The sequence below is a fragment of the Crinia signifera genome, chromosome 1 (assembly GCF_055691185.1).
Source record: "Crinia signifera chromosome 1, ASM5569118v1, whole genome shotgun sequence".
Lineage (NCBI taxonomy): Eukaryota > Metazoa > Chordata > Amphibia > Anura > Myobatrachidae > Crinia > Crinia signifera.
The window spans coordinates 127,622,088-127,641,998 of record NC_139217.1 but is presented as its reverse complement, the minus strand read 5'-3'; the positions used below and the strand labels follow the sequence as shown (position 1 = coordinate 127,641,998).

Below are 19,911 nucleotides of genomic sequence, written 5' to 3'. Positions count from 1 at the left end.
AGCTACAATGGGCAGGGATGACATGTCATATTCTTCATAACAAGCAGGAAATGTCCACACAATAGCTAGACACAGCTTTCCTTGGCATTTAATTGGCAGTAAGGAGAATGTGTTAAAGCAGGGAGCATTTTCCACGATCTTTAGTTGTTTGTCTAACAGAAGAGAAACTGACCGTTTTCATAAAAACCATTTCTATGCTATATTATATATTTACATAAAATAATATAATGCATGTACTGTAGGCAGCATTTTATTTCTTACTCCATCAAGGGAAATCATGGAGTAATTCGTCAGGAACTTTATTGCCGCCCCCCCCATAATTTTAAATGGGTCAGAAGGTTGATATGTCTGGGACATATCATATATGGGGCAGTACGGATGGTGTAATGGTTAGCATTACTGCCTCACAGCACTGAGGTCATGGGTTTGATTCCCACCATGGCTCTAACTGTGCGGAGTTTGTATATTCTCCCCGTACTTGTGTGGGTTTCCTACAGGTACTCCGGTTTCCTCCCACAATCCAAAAATATACTGGTAGGCTAATTGACTCCTAACAAATTAACCCTAGAATGTCTGTGTGTGCGTGTACATGTGGTAGGGAATATAGATTGTAAGCCCCACTGGGGTAGGGACTGAACGTTCAAACTATAATCTGTACAGCGCTGTCTGTATGCTATATGTATGCGCTATATAAGAAACTTAATAAATAATAATAAATGTGTGACGTTCAATTCAAATCAGTGACCTAATTTATGACTAAAGCTTGGTATTGGGGATATATTCTTAATGATCTGAGCAGGGGGGTGGGTGATATCACTGACTGATAACGTTAGCTATATTAGTCATTGTGTAAGCAGTATAAAGTTCTCCTGTGGCACCGCCTATATAATTACATATACATATTTATCTATTGAGCATTATACTGGGAAAAATTAGGGTATAAATTCAAAGAAGTAGAAGGGGAAAGTCCAAATAAATGACTTTTGATTTACTCGGTAGACCCATGGGTGTCACTGATAGCCAAGGTCCCTTCATGGTCTTATATTGTTTTAAGAAAATGCTCAGAAATTGAAATTTTTTAATTACGAAGAGCATCTACTTAAACTATATCATATAACAACAACTATATATATATATATATATATATATACAAGGGTAAGGACCACACTCTCCTCCAAATCGTAGCAACTGCCGGGGTGTCAGCTCAGGGGTCCCAGACAAGTCCAGTTCTCCAATACAGCCACAGAGATGAGGACACTCACCGGTCTTTCTTCCAAAGAGATTTTATTCCATATCACCACATCAGATAAAGTGCAAAGTGCATGACAGTGGGCCTAGGCCCACTGTCATGCACTTTGCACTTTATCTGATGTGGTGATATGGAATAAAATCTCTTTGGAAGAAAGACCGGTGAGTGTCCTCATCTCTGTGGCTATATATATATATATATATATATATGTATTATTATTTTTCCCTATGTGCAGCTGCTTCCCTGAAAGCTGCAGATAGGAACAGCTACTGGGTATGTACAAGGACACAGCGGCTTATTTTATTATACTTCACTGGCGGCTGCAGAAAGCAGTGATTGGCAGACACTGGAAGGAGGAGCCATGGGTGAAAGATATTAGGAGTTTCTCTTTTGTCTAAGATTGGCAGCTACTGGAAAATGATGTTCTAGCAGCCGCTATGCAAGGCAAGTGGTTAATGGTTCATCAAGCAAATGTGCTTATCTCCTACCACTGCAGCAGGTGGCCAAAAAGTGATTTTAGAATAACTTAAATGTTCTTTTTACCGTGAGCTTAAAGTCACCACTACAGTACTTTTCGGAATTTCTTTTAATAATGATGTTCAAATTAATTTTAAACTGATTTTTTTTTTATATAACAGTGCTAGAATATACTGTATTCTCCTTAATTGTGATGTGTCCTGCTTTCAGCAGCTAATCTCTGCTCTTCCTGTTACATAGCCCCCAGTGCCCCACCAGTCGTTGTTTCACAAGCAACTGGTGAGAGACTCTGTAGTAGTGCTTTTGATAAATAATGATACATTTAAAGATGAAAATTCCATTAGTTAATTTTTCTCCCTCAGGAAAAAGTTAGTCCTGATCTCTATTACTATAATAAGAGAACATGAGAGAGAAACTACCATTGTGCACTACAAAAGCTGTCACAATTTGTATTCCAAATGATCAAGGTTATTAATGAGGTTCAAACAGAATAATAACTGCAGTTGTTATAAAACTGTCTCTTTATGTTCAAAATGTAATGTTTGAACACTTCCACAAAGAATGAGATAGATGACTCAGTTTTTAACAATATAAATTAGGGCCTATCTTTTTATTATAATTGGTACCAATTTCTAAACCATACATATGTCTCTATCTCTGTCTCTGTCTCTCTCTCTATAGAGATAAAGTCCTTGATCTGTCTGTCTGTCTAGCTAATCTTGTGAACAACTGGATGGAATTTGTTGCACTTTTTAACATTTTATAGAGCATTTGTCAGGGAAGATTAACTGTGTGAAATATAAACCTATGACAAAAGGGAGCTGCACAGTGACCATTTTAGTAAGAGTGACAATTACATTAATAACGTAATGGTTGCACCTTGAAAAAGATCTAGAACAGATCGAAACGCGTGGGTGGGGCCTCTTCTGTTTTCTGTAGTGGTGGGAACTGGCTCCAATTTAGACGGAAAGGGGCCCCGATATATCCCTATTTAGACATCTTGGGAAAACCTGACCCCCTATTTGGAGCTAAGTACACCTGTCATCTTTTATCTATGTGTACCATGTTTGTTGTGATTAAAGGAAACATTTGAAACCTACTACAGCTTTTGCTCTTTTTGGGTTACTATCCTTTGCAGCTGATCACAATGGGAGGACTGGAGTGGAGAAAGACCCACCAGATACTGTATGCCGATCTTACATTGATTCTTTGTGAGTAATTTGTGTAGGGGGTATCCCCCGCATTCAACATATTAGGAGAGATACCAAAGTGGTGGACTGTATATAAGTACTTTGTTTTCTAAAAATTTGTGTGTATATTTGAAGACGAACCCCGAATACACTTATAGGTGAGTATCACTTTCTATTTTATTTAGGCGCCATTGTAGAATCTATTGAGATACTTTTTTTGTGGGAATGGTAGCGCTCTGCACTGCACACAATGGCCAAGAGTGGTACTGCAGTAGATGTGTTCTCATAGAAAGGCTCATAAATCATCACAGCTAATCATTTACATACTGTGGGAAATTTAATAGGATGAGAGATTCAGAAAGTGAGAGATTTGGTAAGAAATGTCCAGTTTTTTTAAAGCGGCAATCATTAACACTTCAAAATCAAACTGGTTTTGCATTGATTGCCGCTTTAAAAAAACTGGAGATTTCTTACCAAATCTCTCACCCTATTAAATTTCCCCCAGTATGTCCATGGCTACATCTATCCTTAATGGTCCTCCTTCACCTGCTTTGAGTCATCAGTATTGTAGCCAATTCTTTCCCTTGAGTGGCTCTGCCTCCTACCTCCCTATGTGCGCCTATCATTTATCCTCCCCATATGTACCTCTGCATCCTGCTTGACCAAGTGTGCCTCTCACTCTCCTCCCTATAAGTGCATCTTCACTTCCTATATTTACCTCTGCACTCTGCCTCACCAAGTGCGCCTCTGAGCTCTCTCCCCACAAGTGCCCCTGGCTCTCCACTTGCAACTAGTATCTTCCCTCTGTATATTTACTCTGCCCCTTGTAACCCACCAAGTATGCATTAAAAAGTAGCAACATTTGCTTTCTCTGGCAATGTACAGTTCAAGAGAACTTCCAAAAATATGAGTCTTTAAGACATTCTGGGAACCAAGGCAAGTATGGACAAAAGTTGCATTATCACCTGATAATCATATTCTTATGGGCCCAGGGCTTGTGTAAGGCTTCTTGGTAACCACACCCCACCATATGACTAATACCCACTTTGCAGACCATTAATTGAAAGTATGAAGGTGGCGTCCTACAGCCTCCACCTTTATTAGGTTCAACAAGAGTGTCTTTTTCATAGACACCCTTAAATTTGTGATTGGCAAACTCTGTGGTGCCCCTCCCTCCACAGATTCCTGCACCCCAGGCAGCTGCTTAAAGCTGCATAATGGTAGAACTGGCCCTGTATGGGCCCCCACCATAAAGACTAGGCCCAAAGCGGAGTATGCTGGTCTCAGGAATGTGAGGGAGGGCAATGTTACTTATGGCGCATTACATCTGATATCATCATGAGCGATTTGCAAATGTGAATTGTAAATCTGCAGATCTGAAAACTTCCTACTAATTGGGTCAATTAACATCGGAGCTCTAACTGTAAAACTATCCATACACACCTTCTCATGCAGTCAAGGGCCTTGATGAAGTAGTCCTTGTGAAGGTCATGTTCATCTCTTAAGATTGAGCACTGCTCCAAAGTAACTGACATAGATGTCCGGTCCTTGGCACTTTTACAGCAAGTAAATCGAACCCCATTCATTTTTCGGCAAATCTAGTGACATAGAAAATATATTGTTTTAGAATTATGGTGGAGAGAACATAATCGAAAGTTTAGATTAAAAAGTATAATATATCAAGATTTTACACAACTTCTGCAGTATGAAAATGCCTGCGTACAGTATTTTCTATATTAAATAATTAGCATCTTCCATGAAAATGAACATGTATTTTGTGTGGAATAAGATAATATAATATTCAAATATAATATATTCAAATTAGTTTAAAGTCAATGTAACTAGATTAGCATAGCCAGAATGAAAACATATTAAAAAGTTTAAATGAACTATAAATCAGATAAAACAGACTCTGGGCCTAATTCACATTGGTTCGCTAAGCAGCGGTCGTTCGCTGCTTAGTGAGCTGGTTGACGACACCCGCCAGTCAAATGAACACCCGCCGTTGCCACCGCGGGAATATTACGTGGCGGCATGTAAATGGATGTGAACGCTCCCACAACCATTCAAATTATTTTTGTAGGTCTTTGCAAATAAAAGTCAGTTTAAACTTACTTTTATTTGGCTCGTGAAATGACCAAGAACTGGACGGGCGGCGACATCATGTGACGTCAGCCGCCGCCCCATGCAGGCTTTGACCAGCCTGCGTATTTTTGGGCACACCCACCATTTTTGTGGGCACGCACAGGAAATGCGGGGCTCCCCATGCACCAGTCTCATGTCCACCCACTGCCCATCCTCCTCAGTGCGAATGCCTTGGCGACTGTCATGGGCAGAGCTGCACCATCGGTCCCCGCCATTCAAAGTGAATTAGGCCCTCTGTTTGTATGGTGTAGTGTACACTATCAATAGGGACTGAGATACAGTAGGTTCTTGGCAGGTGCATCCCTACAGATATTCACATAGACAAATGTAAGCGGAGAGGGTGGGTGGGTTTCCCGATTCCTGGTACCCTTCCTTCCCCACAGCCTGGGCAGTGGCCATTACATACAAAATAAAAGGGTGGAATGGAAATACTACACATGATCCGTGGCAAAAGATTTCCCTACCAAATCTTGTGTGGGTGTGTGTCTATGGGTCAGAAGGGAGAATCTGCTAAGGGCCTGAAATCATGCACTACATAAATTGCATTTTGTTTTCTCAGACCTGTTACAGTACATACTCAATGTGCACTCTTCATGTGTTGGTGACAATCACTCTAACTTTAAACATTTGAAGACCTCACACACACACACACACACACACTACACAAAACCTGATTCATCCTCGACGTTTTGCAAGGAGCTTAGTTTAGTCATTGCTAAATCATTTAATGTAATATTTAAATTATACATTGTATCAAGTGAAACAACATCACAGCTTACCTGAAAGCAAGCAGTGTATGCATGAGTTAATCATATGGAACAAGTTGAGGGCCAGTTAACACCCATTAAATGGAAGCTACTTGATTTTTAATGAAAGGTTCAAAGACAAGACTACAGTATGCTACAAATGATAATTAGTACTGTGCTAGCAGCAGTAATTACACTGGAGCTGAGCTGTAACACACTGAATGCATCCCAACTATAAACTAGTGGGAACTTTTGCAGTCATACAATAATCACCAAGGGATGATGACAAATAGTATTGTACTCCAAAAATGTGATCCTGACTAGTAGTTTATTAAATAGCATAGAACAGTGGTTGCCAAACTGTGCGCCTAGGCTCCCTGGGGTGCCTCGGAGCACTTGCAGGGGTGCCTCAGGGTGGTGGTCCAGAACCAATTCAAATTATGTATGGCCAATGAAATAGGCAAAATCAGTGCTTGTGGCTTCCAATTATAACATATGTGGGTAAACAGAAATGAATCATGTTCCTCACTACATAACTGGACCTAAGGGTACAATTTAATCACAACTTATTTAATTTTATATTTGTTTCTGAAATTTTCATTAACAAACTTTTGGCCTAAGGGTGCCGTGAAAAATATTCTGATACTGTAGGGTGCCTTAATACAAAAAGTTTGGGAACCACTGGCATAGAATAAATATTTTGTACTGTCATTCATTACAAATAACTGAGCTGAAAATATCTAAGATATTTATTAAAAATAATCACTGGGGCACCTGAGCTTTCCTGTGTCACTGACCACAAGCAGTGAGTATACAATTATGTCATCACTGGAGCCATAGGTGCCGATTCTGTGGGTGCTCAAGGGCCCGAGCACCCACAGAAATTGATGAGCACCCACAGGCCAGAATCCTGCTGCTGGGCCGCCATATTAACTTGCTAATTTGCGGCTGCAGCACCAACATTGCTGGACCCGCCACCTGGGAAACAGTATGCCGGGAAGAGTGTATTCTGTCCATGGAGTACCTGCACTGTGGGGGCATTTATGTACCTGCACTGTGGGGGCATTTATGTACCTGCACTGTGGGGGCATTTATGTACCTGCACTGTGGGGGCATTTATGTATGTGGAACTCTGTTGCCGTAATTTGGTGTTATTTTGTGGCCACACCCCTTCCCCATGAAGACACTCCTCTATATTTTTGGCTTGAGCACCCACCAGCAAAAACATAAATCGGCTTTTATGACTGGAGCAGTGATGAGATAACTGTATACTCACTGCTTGTGGTCTCACACACACACACACACACACTTTATAAGCAAAGTGATGTTGTTAAACCTACAGAACACAGAGAGGGTTCAGTCTTTATTGTATAGTACATAGCCCTAGAACTGCCCATACACGCTGCTATGCGTGCTGTCCCGATGTGTGCTTTGAGGTGCGCGCTCCCGCGGCACCTCATCGCACAGTAAAAAGAGTATGTGCTTGCACATACTTTTTGTACTTACCATATATACTCGAGTATAAGCCTACTTTTTCAGAACATTTTTTATGCTGAAAAAGCCCCCCTCGGCTTATACTCGAGTGATGGTCCCACTTGAGTCAATAGGTTTTCCCAGTTTTTTGTTGTAAAATTAGGTGCCTCGGCTTATATTCAGGTCGACTTATACTCGAGTATATATGGTAGGTTTCATCACATTGCATCGCATTGCATGCACAACGCATGCACACGCAATGCAATGCAATGTGATCCGTGCTAGTACAGCACGGAAACCCCGCCCTCATAGCAGCGTGTATGGGCTGCTTAAGGGTAATGTGTTTTCTTCAGGAGCCATTTTAAAAAGTATCAAGGAAGCAGCTCCATCAATGCATAGATCAAGTCATTAATATGAAAGATGGAGACTGTCTTAGAAAAGTATCAAAAAAGTATTTATTACATGTAAGTCTCTTGTATAATAGGCGGCCACCTATAAAACAACAATTTTTATATATATAAATCAATTATAAAAATCAAGAAATGATTGTAATGCGCATACAATTAAAAAACCATAGACAGGAATGAGATTTGAAATTAGATGTTATTAAATGCTTTTTGTAATAGTGGTATATTTCTCCGATTTTACAACATCGATGTTTCCGGGATCTTTGTATAATGTGGAAATATATTGCCAAATGGGTACAGTATCCCTATACAAGGTAAATCGCAAAGCTTGTACCCGCAGTTATGCCGGGCCACGGCACCACAGTCTCCATCTTGTTATTGCACGTATGGTCATTCATGGTGTATTGATTTTTAAAGAGATAGTACCCAATTAGTGCAGCATTTTTAACCTTAGGGGATTTTTTGGTTTTCTCTGTGTTAAATCCGGATCAGGATTTCTGGTACCGGATTAAATACAAATTATATGCTCAAACACTTGAGCATATAGAACGCTGCAGCTGTTATACATATTTTTATAATCCGTCTTTATTTAAAGTGTATATATTGGAAACCCACAGACATACTAGCGCCTGATCAGGTCACCGAAATTCGATGACCAATTGTTTGTATTAATATGAAAGATACCTATGTATGGAAAACTGGTTTTTAGAATAAAAATAATCTTACTCACTGCAACTTTATAATGGTTAGTATTACTGCTGCACAGCTCTGAGGTTATGGGTTCTATTCCCATTGTGGCACTGTGTGGAGTTTGTATATTTTCCCTGTACTTGCGTGAGGATCCTCTGTTTTCCTAACACATTAGGTTATTTGGCTCGCAATAAAAAACAACAACCCTAGTGTGTTGGTGTGTGCATATAGAGTACACAGGCCAAGTGGTTCTTCTCTGCTGTCAAATTCTGTTTCTATGTACAGTATATTTCCATGAAGACCGGTGCCACCCCAACCATGCCACCCCTGCTATGTGCCAGTATTAGTATTTTTTATGATTTTTTTTTAAATTAAGTGTGCTGTATCCTGTATACATATCTGACAATCAAGGGGCCCTTAAAGGCAGACTATGGGTCCCCACTATGTGTCTGAATGTAGTGCACGTTACATTTACCGTACTTAGGGCATGATTCTGATCTGCTCGGTACGCTCACAGCTTACCGAGTGCCGGTAACACCACCCAGCCACCTTGCAGAGTACCCCCCCCCCGCTGCCAATTCCCCTCATAGTATAATAAAAAAAGTGAATAATTCATAATAAATACAAAATACCAAAGGGCAAAAAACATTGGGGGGTTATTCAGTCCTGATTGCCTGATTGCTGATGTGATTATTGACTGATTACACGTGCGTATGGATCATAACTAGCATGAACGAAGTCAAACAGAAATAACGTTCAGCTTCTTTTTTTTGACTGCTAGTTGTACGTATGTTAATTACCAGGAAGTCAGCGTTTGTGGGTGTAAGCCAGCCCTTTTCTGGGAGTGTCGGGGAAAAGGCAGACGACCCAGGCATTTTCAGGCATCAGCTCCAGCAAGCACGGTTCTATGGCACAGGCAGAGTTAGTTATGGGTTACGCACAGACTGAGAAAACCATTTGATGGTGAGTGAGATGCTAATGGGATTTACAGCTATTTGCAGCCTTGCACAGGGCAGGGCTATCTAATTGCAGGGCTCTGCTATTTCACAGAACAGTGATCAGGTCTGAATAACCCCATAGTTTTTAGGTCCTGACTTAGAGGGTGATTCTGGTTAGCTTGGTAAGCTGCAAATCTCACAGCTTACCAAGCGCCTGTGACACCCACCTGCTGAATACCAGCCCCCTGCTGCCGAATCCCAAATAGAAGTCAGTGGGAAGTCCTTAAACTATAGGAGATCGCAGATTCAGTTCTGTTTGGGACTGTTGATGGGGTGACAACACGGGGTTGTGGGGGCAGGACTCATTGTTTTGTGGGAGTGTTCTGAACAGTCCTGCCCCATGTCCTGACCAATCAGGGGGGAGGCAGGACATCACACGCAGCTGCTGCAACCTGGAACATGGCCGACCTACGCACAGCTAGGGAACTGCTGGTCATGTGTGACCGCTTCACTGTGGAGCAAAGTTCTCCCACTTTAGCAATGTGCCCGTACATTTTTTTCCACCATATTGCAGGGAGAGACATGGCATGCAGTGCAGCCTTGCTTTTTGCCAGGTCTGCCCCACTGCACCCTAGCGCTGGCAGTTGTACCTTGGCAAAGTTCCTCAGGGGTACAACTCTCTCGGACCCTTAGAATGGTGTTGAAGGACCCTGACATTATAAACACAGTGCATAGCTTTGCAGGGACCTGAAGGATTGCATTAAGCAATCTCTGGTTCTGTACCAGACCAGGATGTACAAATCTAATTTTGTTTATTTGAAACAACTCCCATGGGAAGTTAAGTTTGAGCTCTAAAATAAACATGGTTGGGATAACTGATCATGGCACTTGTGCGGCAGCATAATCCATCTTGGATTTGCCGTTCCAGCCCAAAAATCATCAGAATACATAGGTCTGGGATAGATTTTGCTGATCGTCAGACAAACTGATATCACAAACGGGATTGGGGAATCACCTAAATGATGTACGGGCCTCATAATCCAATAGTAAACACTGGGATATGGTGATAAGGGAGGGAGGAAAGTAACAGCTGAGCTATATATAAAAGGTATTTTAGACCAAAGTGTATGAATTTTACTATACCCCACTTGCTAATCAGTTACAGTTATTGGTATACAAAACAAAAAAGCTAAGTTACTAGCTGACCAACAACACTTTGCACTGAAACTTTGCACTGATCCCATCAGCAACTATGTTATTGGAATGTAGCAGTGCACAATTCATCTAAGCACAAACGACTTTCTGGATCAGCAGATTGAAATTGAGTGGTCAAAACAAAAACAGTGTCAGAGCTGACTTGGCAGCTGAGCAATTCAAAGATGACCAGAGGAACAGGGACACAATCAGGGCCGGTGCTACCATTAGGCAGCGTTAGGCAGCTGCCTAGGGCACCGGCAGTGAGGGGGCGGAACTGAAGGGATCAGCACACTAATATGTCTCTGAAAGAGACTACATTATTTTACAACACAAGCAGGGGCATCGGTGAGGGGCAAGGGTAAGCTTCCTCCCCCCAAATATGGCAGAGACGCTAACACTGGGTTGCAGAGAACCGCACTGTGTGCATCTCTCTGTGCGCCCGCAGGCAACCCGGCACTGTGACTGTCTGGCGGCTGTCAGAAGTAATGTTGTAAATCGGACGGAGGAGAGGCGGGGAGCCAGGTGAAATCCTGCTAGAGCACTGACACAGCTACGCAGACAGTGCCTGGTTGCCAGCGGGCGCACAAAGGGATGCACAGCAGCACACAGCACGACTCTCTGCAAAGTGCAAACCCTGTGTTGGCGCTCGGGGGGCGGTGAGTGACTTGGATGCTAGGGACGCGTTCCGGGCTGAGGGTAGGAGGAGGAGGGGCTGGTTGGGGCTGGGGTTTGTATAGTGGTTTTCAAGAGTTATGTGAGAGGCTCAAAAGTAGATTTTCGGGGGGGGGGGGGGGGGTGTAGGGGGGGGGGGTGTAGGGGCAGCAAGCTAAAATTTTGCCTAGGGCGCATGAAAGCCTAGCACCGGCCCTGGACACAATGCTGAGCTAGACAGTTGATAGAACAACAATGTAGCGATGTAAGGTCTGTGAGATCCAAAATCATCCATTCTTTTAAGTGTACTGTAAATGGAGTCCCTCTGTCACGTCATCTTGAAGATCAATTGAATTTGTACGAAGACCATTTGTACAGAGGAGAAGGTTGAGAACGGGAGCCTAATGAAATGCAAACATTCTGCTTGAAGAAATGAGGCAATTTTATGGAAGAAATATATTTGTAAACTCTTATACATTTGATGCACAATTTCCATAATATAGCAATTTATTGGAATACATTTTAAACTTAAAATGATCTGTGTTTGCAATGTACTGATGTAAACGGAAGAATTCAGTTGTGTGTATTTATACTACAGATATGTAGAGTGTGTGTCATCAGTAATGTCTATAACATTTTTAACCAAATAGACACCGCTTTGGGCCTATTAATGTACAGACATTATTTTTGTGTATTCTAGAACATGATGTAAGGAACAACAAAATCATGTTCATAGTGTTTAATATCAATACAAAACACACCCTAAACGAGTAACCGTGTAACGCACTGACACTATAGCTGCCACCCTTGAATAGTGATGTACAGTGGGGTAGATGTATGAAGCAGTGATAAGGGAGAAGAAGGGAGCCAAAGGTGAAGTGGACTATGGCTACCAATCAGCTGCTATGTATAATTTGATATTATGCAAATTATAGATCTTACTTCAGAGGTCATTGGTTTGAAACCCATCACAGCCGTAATTGTGTAGAGTTTGTATACTGGGGGTCATTCAGGTGTGGTTGCACCTGCGCTATTGTGCAAAAAGTACCAATGCAGGATGGCAGGAGACTAACACTGATTGATAGTCAGCTACCTTATAATAATACCCTGTTTTTATTATTCTGTGTTGTATTTTTCTAATCGTTCTTATAGTCATAGTTGCAGTGTCCACTCATTTGTATGTGTGTAAATCTGGATGCGATAATGGGCAGTAAAGATGGTATAATGGTTAGTATTACTGCTGCACTGTGTGGAGTTTGTATATTTTCCCTGTACTTGCGTGGGCATCCTCTGTTTTCCTACCACATTAGGTTAATTGGCTCTCAATAAAAAAACAACCCTAGTGTGTTGGTGTGTGCATATACAGTACATAGGACAAGTGGGTTTTCTCTGCTGTCAAATTCTGTTTCTATGTACAGTATAGTATTTCTATGAGGACCGGTGCCACCCCAACCATGCCACTCCTGCTATGTGCCAGTATTAGTCAGGGGCAGCGAGCCCCTGACTCGTTGAATACCGGAGCCGGCAAGGCTCCGGAACGCAGCGAGCAGTGGCGAATGTGCAGCGAATCCTAAACAGGATTCGCTGCATGTCGCCAGTATTCACATTGAATACTGCCCTATGTGTCTGAATGTAGTGCACATGTTGAATGTAGTGCACATACTGAATGTAGTGCACAGTGCACAGGTTATATATACCGTACTTAGGGCATGATTCCCAGCCACCCCGCAGAGTACCTTCCCCCCCGCCGCCAATTCCCCTCACAACCATGTGAGGGGATGTGTTACAAATCCCATCCCTTCGCATTTCTCCGCTGCAGGAGAAATCATGCCATGGTCGCTGACCATGGCATGATTTTTCTTGGCTTCGCAAATAAAAGTAATTGGGAATTGACTTTTTTTGCAAGTGCCAGGATGAAAACAGCCGCCCGCCCCTGCACACGTTGGCCTGCCCACGTAGCTGGTGGCCCCTGTCCCCGCCTCCTGCCTGCCCCGATCACGGCAAACGGCTTGGCTCTTGCTGAAACTGTTCGCATAGGGGAGCTGCGCATAAAGACCATGTTCATGTACAGACTCCCTAACATCGGAACAAATCTGAATACCCTCCTAAGGTCTATGTCATTTCCATGAATAAGGGTGAAAACTGGATAAAGCAATTATTATACAGTATATACACCTGTGTTTGAATGTACACCGGCAATAAATATTAAAAAGACAAGACGGGTGGTTACATTACTCATCTATACACAGAGACAGCATCTATACACACAGAGACAGCATCTATACACACAGAGACAGCATCTATACACACAGAGACAGCATGTATACACAAAGAGACAGCATCTATACACACAGAGACAGCATCTATACACAGAGACAGCATGTATACACACAGAGACAGCATCTATACACAGAGACAGCATCTATACACACAGAGACAGCATCTATACACACAGAGACAGCATCTATACACACAGGGACAGCATCTATACACAGAGACAGCATGTATACACACAGAGACAGCATCTATACACAGAGACAGCATGTATACACACAGAGACAGCATCTATACACAAAGAGACAGCATCTATACACAAAGAGACAGCATCTATACACAGAGACAGCATCTATACACACAGAGACAGCATCTATACACACAGAGACAGCATCTATACACAGAGACAGCATGTATACACACAGAGACAGCATCTATACACACAGAGACAGCATCTATACACAGAGACAGCATGTATACACACAGAGACAGCATCTATACACACAGAGACAGCATCTATACACAGAGACAGCATCTATACACACAGAGACAGCATCTATACACACAGAGACAGCATCTATACACACAGAGACAACATCTATACACAGAGACAGCATGTATACACACAGAGACAGCATCTATACACAGAGACAGCATGTATACACACAGAGACAGCATCTATACACAGAGACAGCATGTATACACACAGAGACAGCATCTATACACAGAGACAGCATGTATACACACAGAGACAGCATCTATACACACAGAGACAGCATCTATACACACAGAGACATCGTGAGAGAGCTTGGCATGATGTCAATGATTAACTAATTCTGTCTCTGAAGGCAGGGCTCTTACAAACCAAGACATTGCATCGTAAAATCTGTTGATAGAAATGTAAATGTGCCTCTGTAGCTGGCTATTTATTATACTGATCCCTGAAGAAGGAAAACAGGCAAAAAATGCCCCATTGTATACACCGTGTGTCGTGTTAATATTTTACAGATTATTAATGTAAAACAATGTTTCCAGGTCATTGCTACGGTCACCACAGTCAATTTATTAAGGGTTGCTTTATAGTTCATTCTTGAAAATTGCAATTATAATCATTTCAGCATTCCTTAATGCGGCAACAAATCTAACCGCAATTAACAAGAATTCACGGCTGAATGCCAGAACATATTACACAAATCCTCCAACTCACTGGCAGTTTTAGGGTTACTTGGGCACAGAACCCACTATGTTGAAACTCAATTACATTTTCTTAACAGCGTGGGCACCATAAGGGAGGAGGCAATCGCATGAAATCATGTATCAAATGGGAAAAATGATATTATTAACTTAAAAATACATTGGAATTGTTGTTGACTTAGTTCTGCTTATTAAAATGACCTGAAAAGTCTGTAATAGAGAAACATGAGTTACATGCTAAGAGACAGACATCTGGTGACTCCCTATTTGTTGCTGAGCATGCAGAAGGCAGATTTTAGTTCAGCCACACTTGGAGAGAGTCGCCTGCTGTTTATCCCTCTGGCAAATTGACATTGAAGATGTGCAAGCAAAACTTACAGTAGCCGCCAACCACATGACTTCTACATTCTTCCTTTTTTTGGCATGAGTGTTTTGGTGAAGGTTTTCGAGGAGTTCCTTTAGGTCACTTTGATCCTGGAATAACTGTGGACCTGAAAGCAGTAAATGGAGACATAACTCACAGACTCTTACACTTCTGAATACAACGCTGATTACAGTGGTATGAGGGCGGCCATTTATATAGCAACAATTACCTAACTAGAAGAATCCAAACAAGCTCAATGTAATTCTCATCTAAAAAGAGAAATAAGCTGAACATAAAATAGAGTGTGCCAATGAGGTGAGGTTGACCGTCATTAGGTTGACCACTATTGGTCGACAGGCAGTAGGTCGACACATGCAAGGCAGATCAAAAACCATGAAAAAGGTGGACATGAGTTTTTCAAGTTTTTTCTCAAAAAAGTTTATACAACAACTTGTTCATACTTCACCGTCCCAATGAATGTGGAGTGGGAATATAATAGTGTACCAAGCGCTGCAAGTGCAGCAAGCCATGTAAGGGAACGGGGTACAATTATACGGTGTCCATGACGGCCTACATCAACATACACCCAAAAAACCGAAAAACCTCATGTTGACAGTTTGACCCTGTTGACTTAAGGCATGTGAACCTAAAACTTGTCTACCTAATGAAATCGCAGTCTTGCGAGGCCACCAAACCTGCCCGGTGGCTGCCGAGCTGCCCCCTCGCAGCACGGGTTTGTGTTTAAATAAACATTCATTCCCAGGCTAGGGAGAACCATCCCCATCATTCGTTGGCCGCCGACCATCAAATGATGGCAAAGGTGTACGCATATCTAAGTGACTCAGGTCCCAGGCGCACCCCCCTCCGCAATCCTGGGTGTGTGCGCCTGGCAAACACCCTGTTGGCTGTGGCCGCACACAACCTTCATCTACACATGTGCAGAAATGCGTCTGCACATACACAGGGACCTGAATAAGGTCCATTATACAGTCATAGGAATAGTACTAATATTTATCTTACGGCATGTTCTGCCATGTCAAGTGGAGTAGCTCAGCAACTGTGATCCGCATAAGCAGCAAAACATCATTCAGTCTGTACCCGAGATGCTGGGCAGCAACTTCAACGTCACAGGAGTTTTGTTTCATCCGATGAATTTGTTTGTGTGACTTAGCTATGGTGCACATTCCAGGGAGAAACATGCTTGGTTGGAGCTAACCGGGTAGCATGGAACATGCTGGGATACCTGTATGGCGCAACTGCTGCAGTAGTATAGGGGTATAAACCGTGGTCACTTGTTATGGGCAAAACCGCATTTCCATCACATCTGATGCTATAGGGAAAACCCAGGTCTGATTTATGCTTCATACAGTAGTTTATTTGATGTTTTCTGTTTTTCCTTGAATTTCCATCCTGACCCCTTATTGCTGGGTGTAAATGTACTGCACATAAAACTGCTCAAGCAAAATTACTTTCTGGAATTATACTTTAGGAGCCGCTCTCAATACAACACAACACAATCACTTTTAATGTTCTTTTTCTGCACCTACAAATATTGAAGCGAGACAAAAGCCTTTTGCAAACTATCCAGTTTATAGGGAAATAGAAACATTTATTTCTAGATCAGGAAATCATCAGACTGTGACAACATTTTATTTCAGTCTATCAAGCCAATGAATTTAATTCGAACATTTCAATGATTTATTTTTAAGAGAACCAGTGGTAGTCAAAGCCATCAACGAGCGCACATTCGCTTCATGTAAAAATGTAATTATGTCTCCAATTTAATGAACGTATATGTACAGTACGTATAATCCGTGCCACTTATTGGTCCAAAGCAGATACCTATGGCTGCACTGCACTGAGGCCCAGATGTCCATTATATCAAGGAAAAATTAAGCAGTTTACTCAAAATAGAACATTTTGCACTTAGGGCCCGATTCAGACTCGTTCAGAGTGTTGCGAATTTGCATCCCATCCCAATATAGATACACCACGCATTTGCATGGGTCGTATTTTAACAGAAAAGTCACATGCAAAGATGCACGGTGCTACAGGGCCATACGGCACTCACACGTTATGTATAATGCAACTCGTATCACATGAAGGATAGATGTATGCGGACGGTCGCCAATCTCGGGATCGATGGAATCCCGGGATTTGGCCCCAAAATTTGACCCCAAATAAGTATATATTGGAACTGGTACAAATTTGTTACATTTCGCAAGGTTTGCAATTATTTTTCAAAAAGGCAGATGTCGTGTTAGTCACAGGACCTACTGTATGACACTTATTCATTCCTACTAGCAGCAAATAACAAGCAGCATAGGACTGAAGTCCCTGTCACATAAGTGCTGGTAGCCAAGATGCCATATGAAGCTTGCCAGCAACATGAGCGACCAGTGTCACGTGGCTCGCTGCCCGCTATATAATAGATAACAAGCAAATAATCATCATCAAGTTTCTGCATGAATGTTGCACAAAGTTACAGTCTGACATGAGTGTAAGTCTGTACAGTACTTGCCTGTCACTTGTCAAACAGAATTACTCCCCTGGTGTATATTGGTACCCAGGACCATAATTAGGGGTGAACACAGGGCCTAGGTGGCTGCAGTGAAGCCTACAAAGCTGTTTCCTGGAGTGTCCTTAGCTTCGCCAGTGCCCCCACTCCCCCAATGTGGTATAATGATACCACATGAAAAGGGGGCAGGGCCAGCACAGAGCACCTTATTATCTGGATGCCGCGCTGTCTGCACTGGTTATTTTAAAAATGTAAGTGCAATATGTCTCAGATGTTCTGTACTCAGCCTCAACAAAGAAAATATGTGCCAGAAAACTCCCCACAGATTTTGAGTTATCGAATGCTGAACATGTTTCTACTCCCCGAGAATGCAGGAAATATCTATGGCACCCTTTAGGGAAATGACATTCCTGCAGCATTTCTGGTGCATGAGCTCCACTTGGGTCTGTTTTATATTCACTGCACTTACTAAAAGTTAATTGCGCTGGTCTCTAAACCAGTCTCCATCCTGCGCTTTTGCATTTATTGCACTGCAGGCATAAGAGAAATGGAACATTATCATTCAGGCATTCATGTATGTCCACAGGGAAACAAGAGGTATACTGATGCTTGCTGTTGTGGTGGCTGCATTAGCATAATCATCATATCAACTAACTCATTGCCTCCCAGGTGTCTCTGACGGGTCTCCAATGGCAGATATGATTTCAATGAAATGATAATAGTAAAGGGATTGATATTTATGAAGGCATATGAAGCTACCCTGGATGAATAAAGAAAATATTATGAATATATATATATATATATATTTATACACACACACACATACACATAGATATAAACACACACACACACACACACACACTATATTCTTTTGAAGAATGCCCAAGGTTATTATGACCCAGCTGGCTGCGTTTGTATTTACTTGGCTGTATGCCAATATACGCAGCTCTGTGCCACTGGGATCCCTGGTGGAGAATACCTTAGCATGAGGCAGAGATATGATTAATAATGTGATTAATAATGCTGGTAAGGGTCAGCAGCGGTAGTCAGGATGTGTCATCTTCTCACTTGAACAGCTAGCCTGGCATGATAATTGATGATCTGTTGGCTTTGTATTTGACCAGAAAAGTGAATTGTTAATTGAACAGTATGAAGGTAATATCCCTCTTAACTGCTGTATATAACATGTTTTTTCCATTCACATTGTAATAGATTGTTCATTTCATATGAAATTGTTATTCACCAAGTTAGTAGCACGAGTTCTGGTTACTGCAGCTATCATGATCCCCAGTAAGCATGGTAGCCACTATAGGTCCCACACCCAGGTAAAGGCTATACTGCTGCACACAAATACAGAGTTGTTTTATGTTAATGCTACTGTGAAGACCTCCATCCCAGTGCAATACGATACAGTGTATGCAGTCCTTGTATAATATGCAATCCCATTCATTGCTGGAGGATCCAATAAATATTCATGGCAGCCATGACTATCTGGGAATGCCACTCGGATCGGAGTCAGAAGAAAATGACATGCGATATGGCAACTTTACATCCGATCCCTCATTCCGGAAGCTTGGAATTGAATGAAACTTGGTCATAGTGCACTAGCGGATGGGGGCCTTCTCCAACAGACAGTGCTGCAATGTCGCTGCCAAGTCCATGGAAATCCCAGCTGAACTAATATTATTTATTAATTTATTAATAAAGCACACATATTCTGCCCCCGTAGAGCTTACCACTTTTTGTGTGCATTGATACTGGCGCTGGTATAGAAACTGTGCTACAATAAATTGCACAGTGACACCAGCGGCTACAGGGTATGCTAGGAGGCATCTGTGATAGATCCTGCAACCAGCACTGCGGAGAGAATTCCATAGGCTTCTATGGGGTATTGCCAGCTTTTGCTAGTGTAACCTGTTGGAGTGGTGTGCTCTGCACCTGACTCTTTTAAGTGGCAGCAGCTGCAGCAGTATCAGCCCACAGGCTGTATGTCCCTCTGTGCACCCCATCCCCTGCAGTGGGTGGTCCCCAGGTCTATGTGCGCTGTGTTCGTTATAGACAGAACACCTGCTGTGTGTCCTAACAGGGTGTGTCAGTGACAGCGCCCCCATCAGTGTGAAGTGTCCCGCGCTGTGGAGAGAAGCTGTCAGCAGGCCTTGTAGTGAGCCCCTGCAGTGTAGATACAGGACAACGCTATTACAGTCAGTACGTTCTGAGCCCCGACAGCTCCCAGGCAGGGAGAGTTGTCAATCACTGCCGGAGTTCCCTATGTATGTAGCGCCTTGCAGACCACAACTATTAGCCTGCACGCTGTGTAGACTTCAAGCCTGTTTCAAAGAGACCTCCATTTCCCTCCAGCATCCACTGCAGCTACAGGATAACGATAAGTACCTGCACC

The 19,911-nt window shown here is 42.4% G+C and overlaps 1 protein-coding gene across 6 annotated transcripts in view; it reads right to left on the bottom strand.

Moving 5' to 3' along the window:
• The window catches only part of INPP4B (inositol polyphosphate-4-phosphatase type II B), a 512,352-nt gene that overhangs the window by 17,555 nt on the left and 474,886 nt on the right, over positions 1-19,911 (bottom strand). For all 6 annotated transcript variants that reach the window (XM_083173210.1, XM_083173202.1, XM_083173215.1 and 3 more), the window contains 2 exons: positions 15,010-15,122; positions 4,360-4,514 (listed from right to left, as the gene is read on the bottom strand). In XM_083173210.1, the coding sequence (XP_083029336.1) occupies positions 4,360-4,514; positions 15,010-15,122 (268 nt within the window). The remainder of the gene's footprint in view (positions 1-4,359; positions 4,515-15,009; positions 15,123-19,911) is intronic.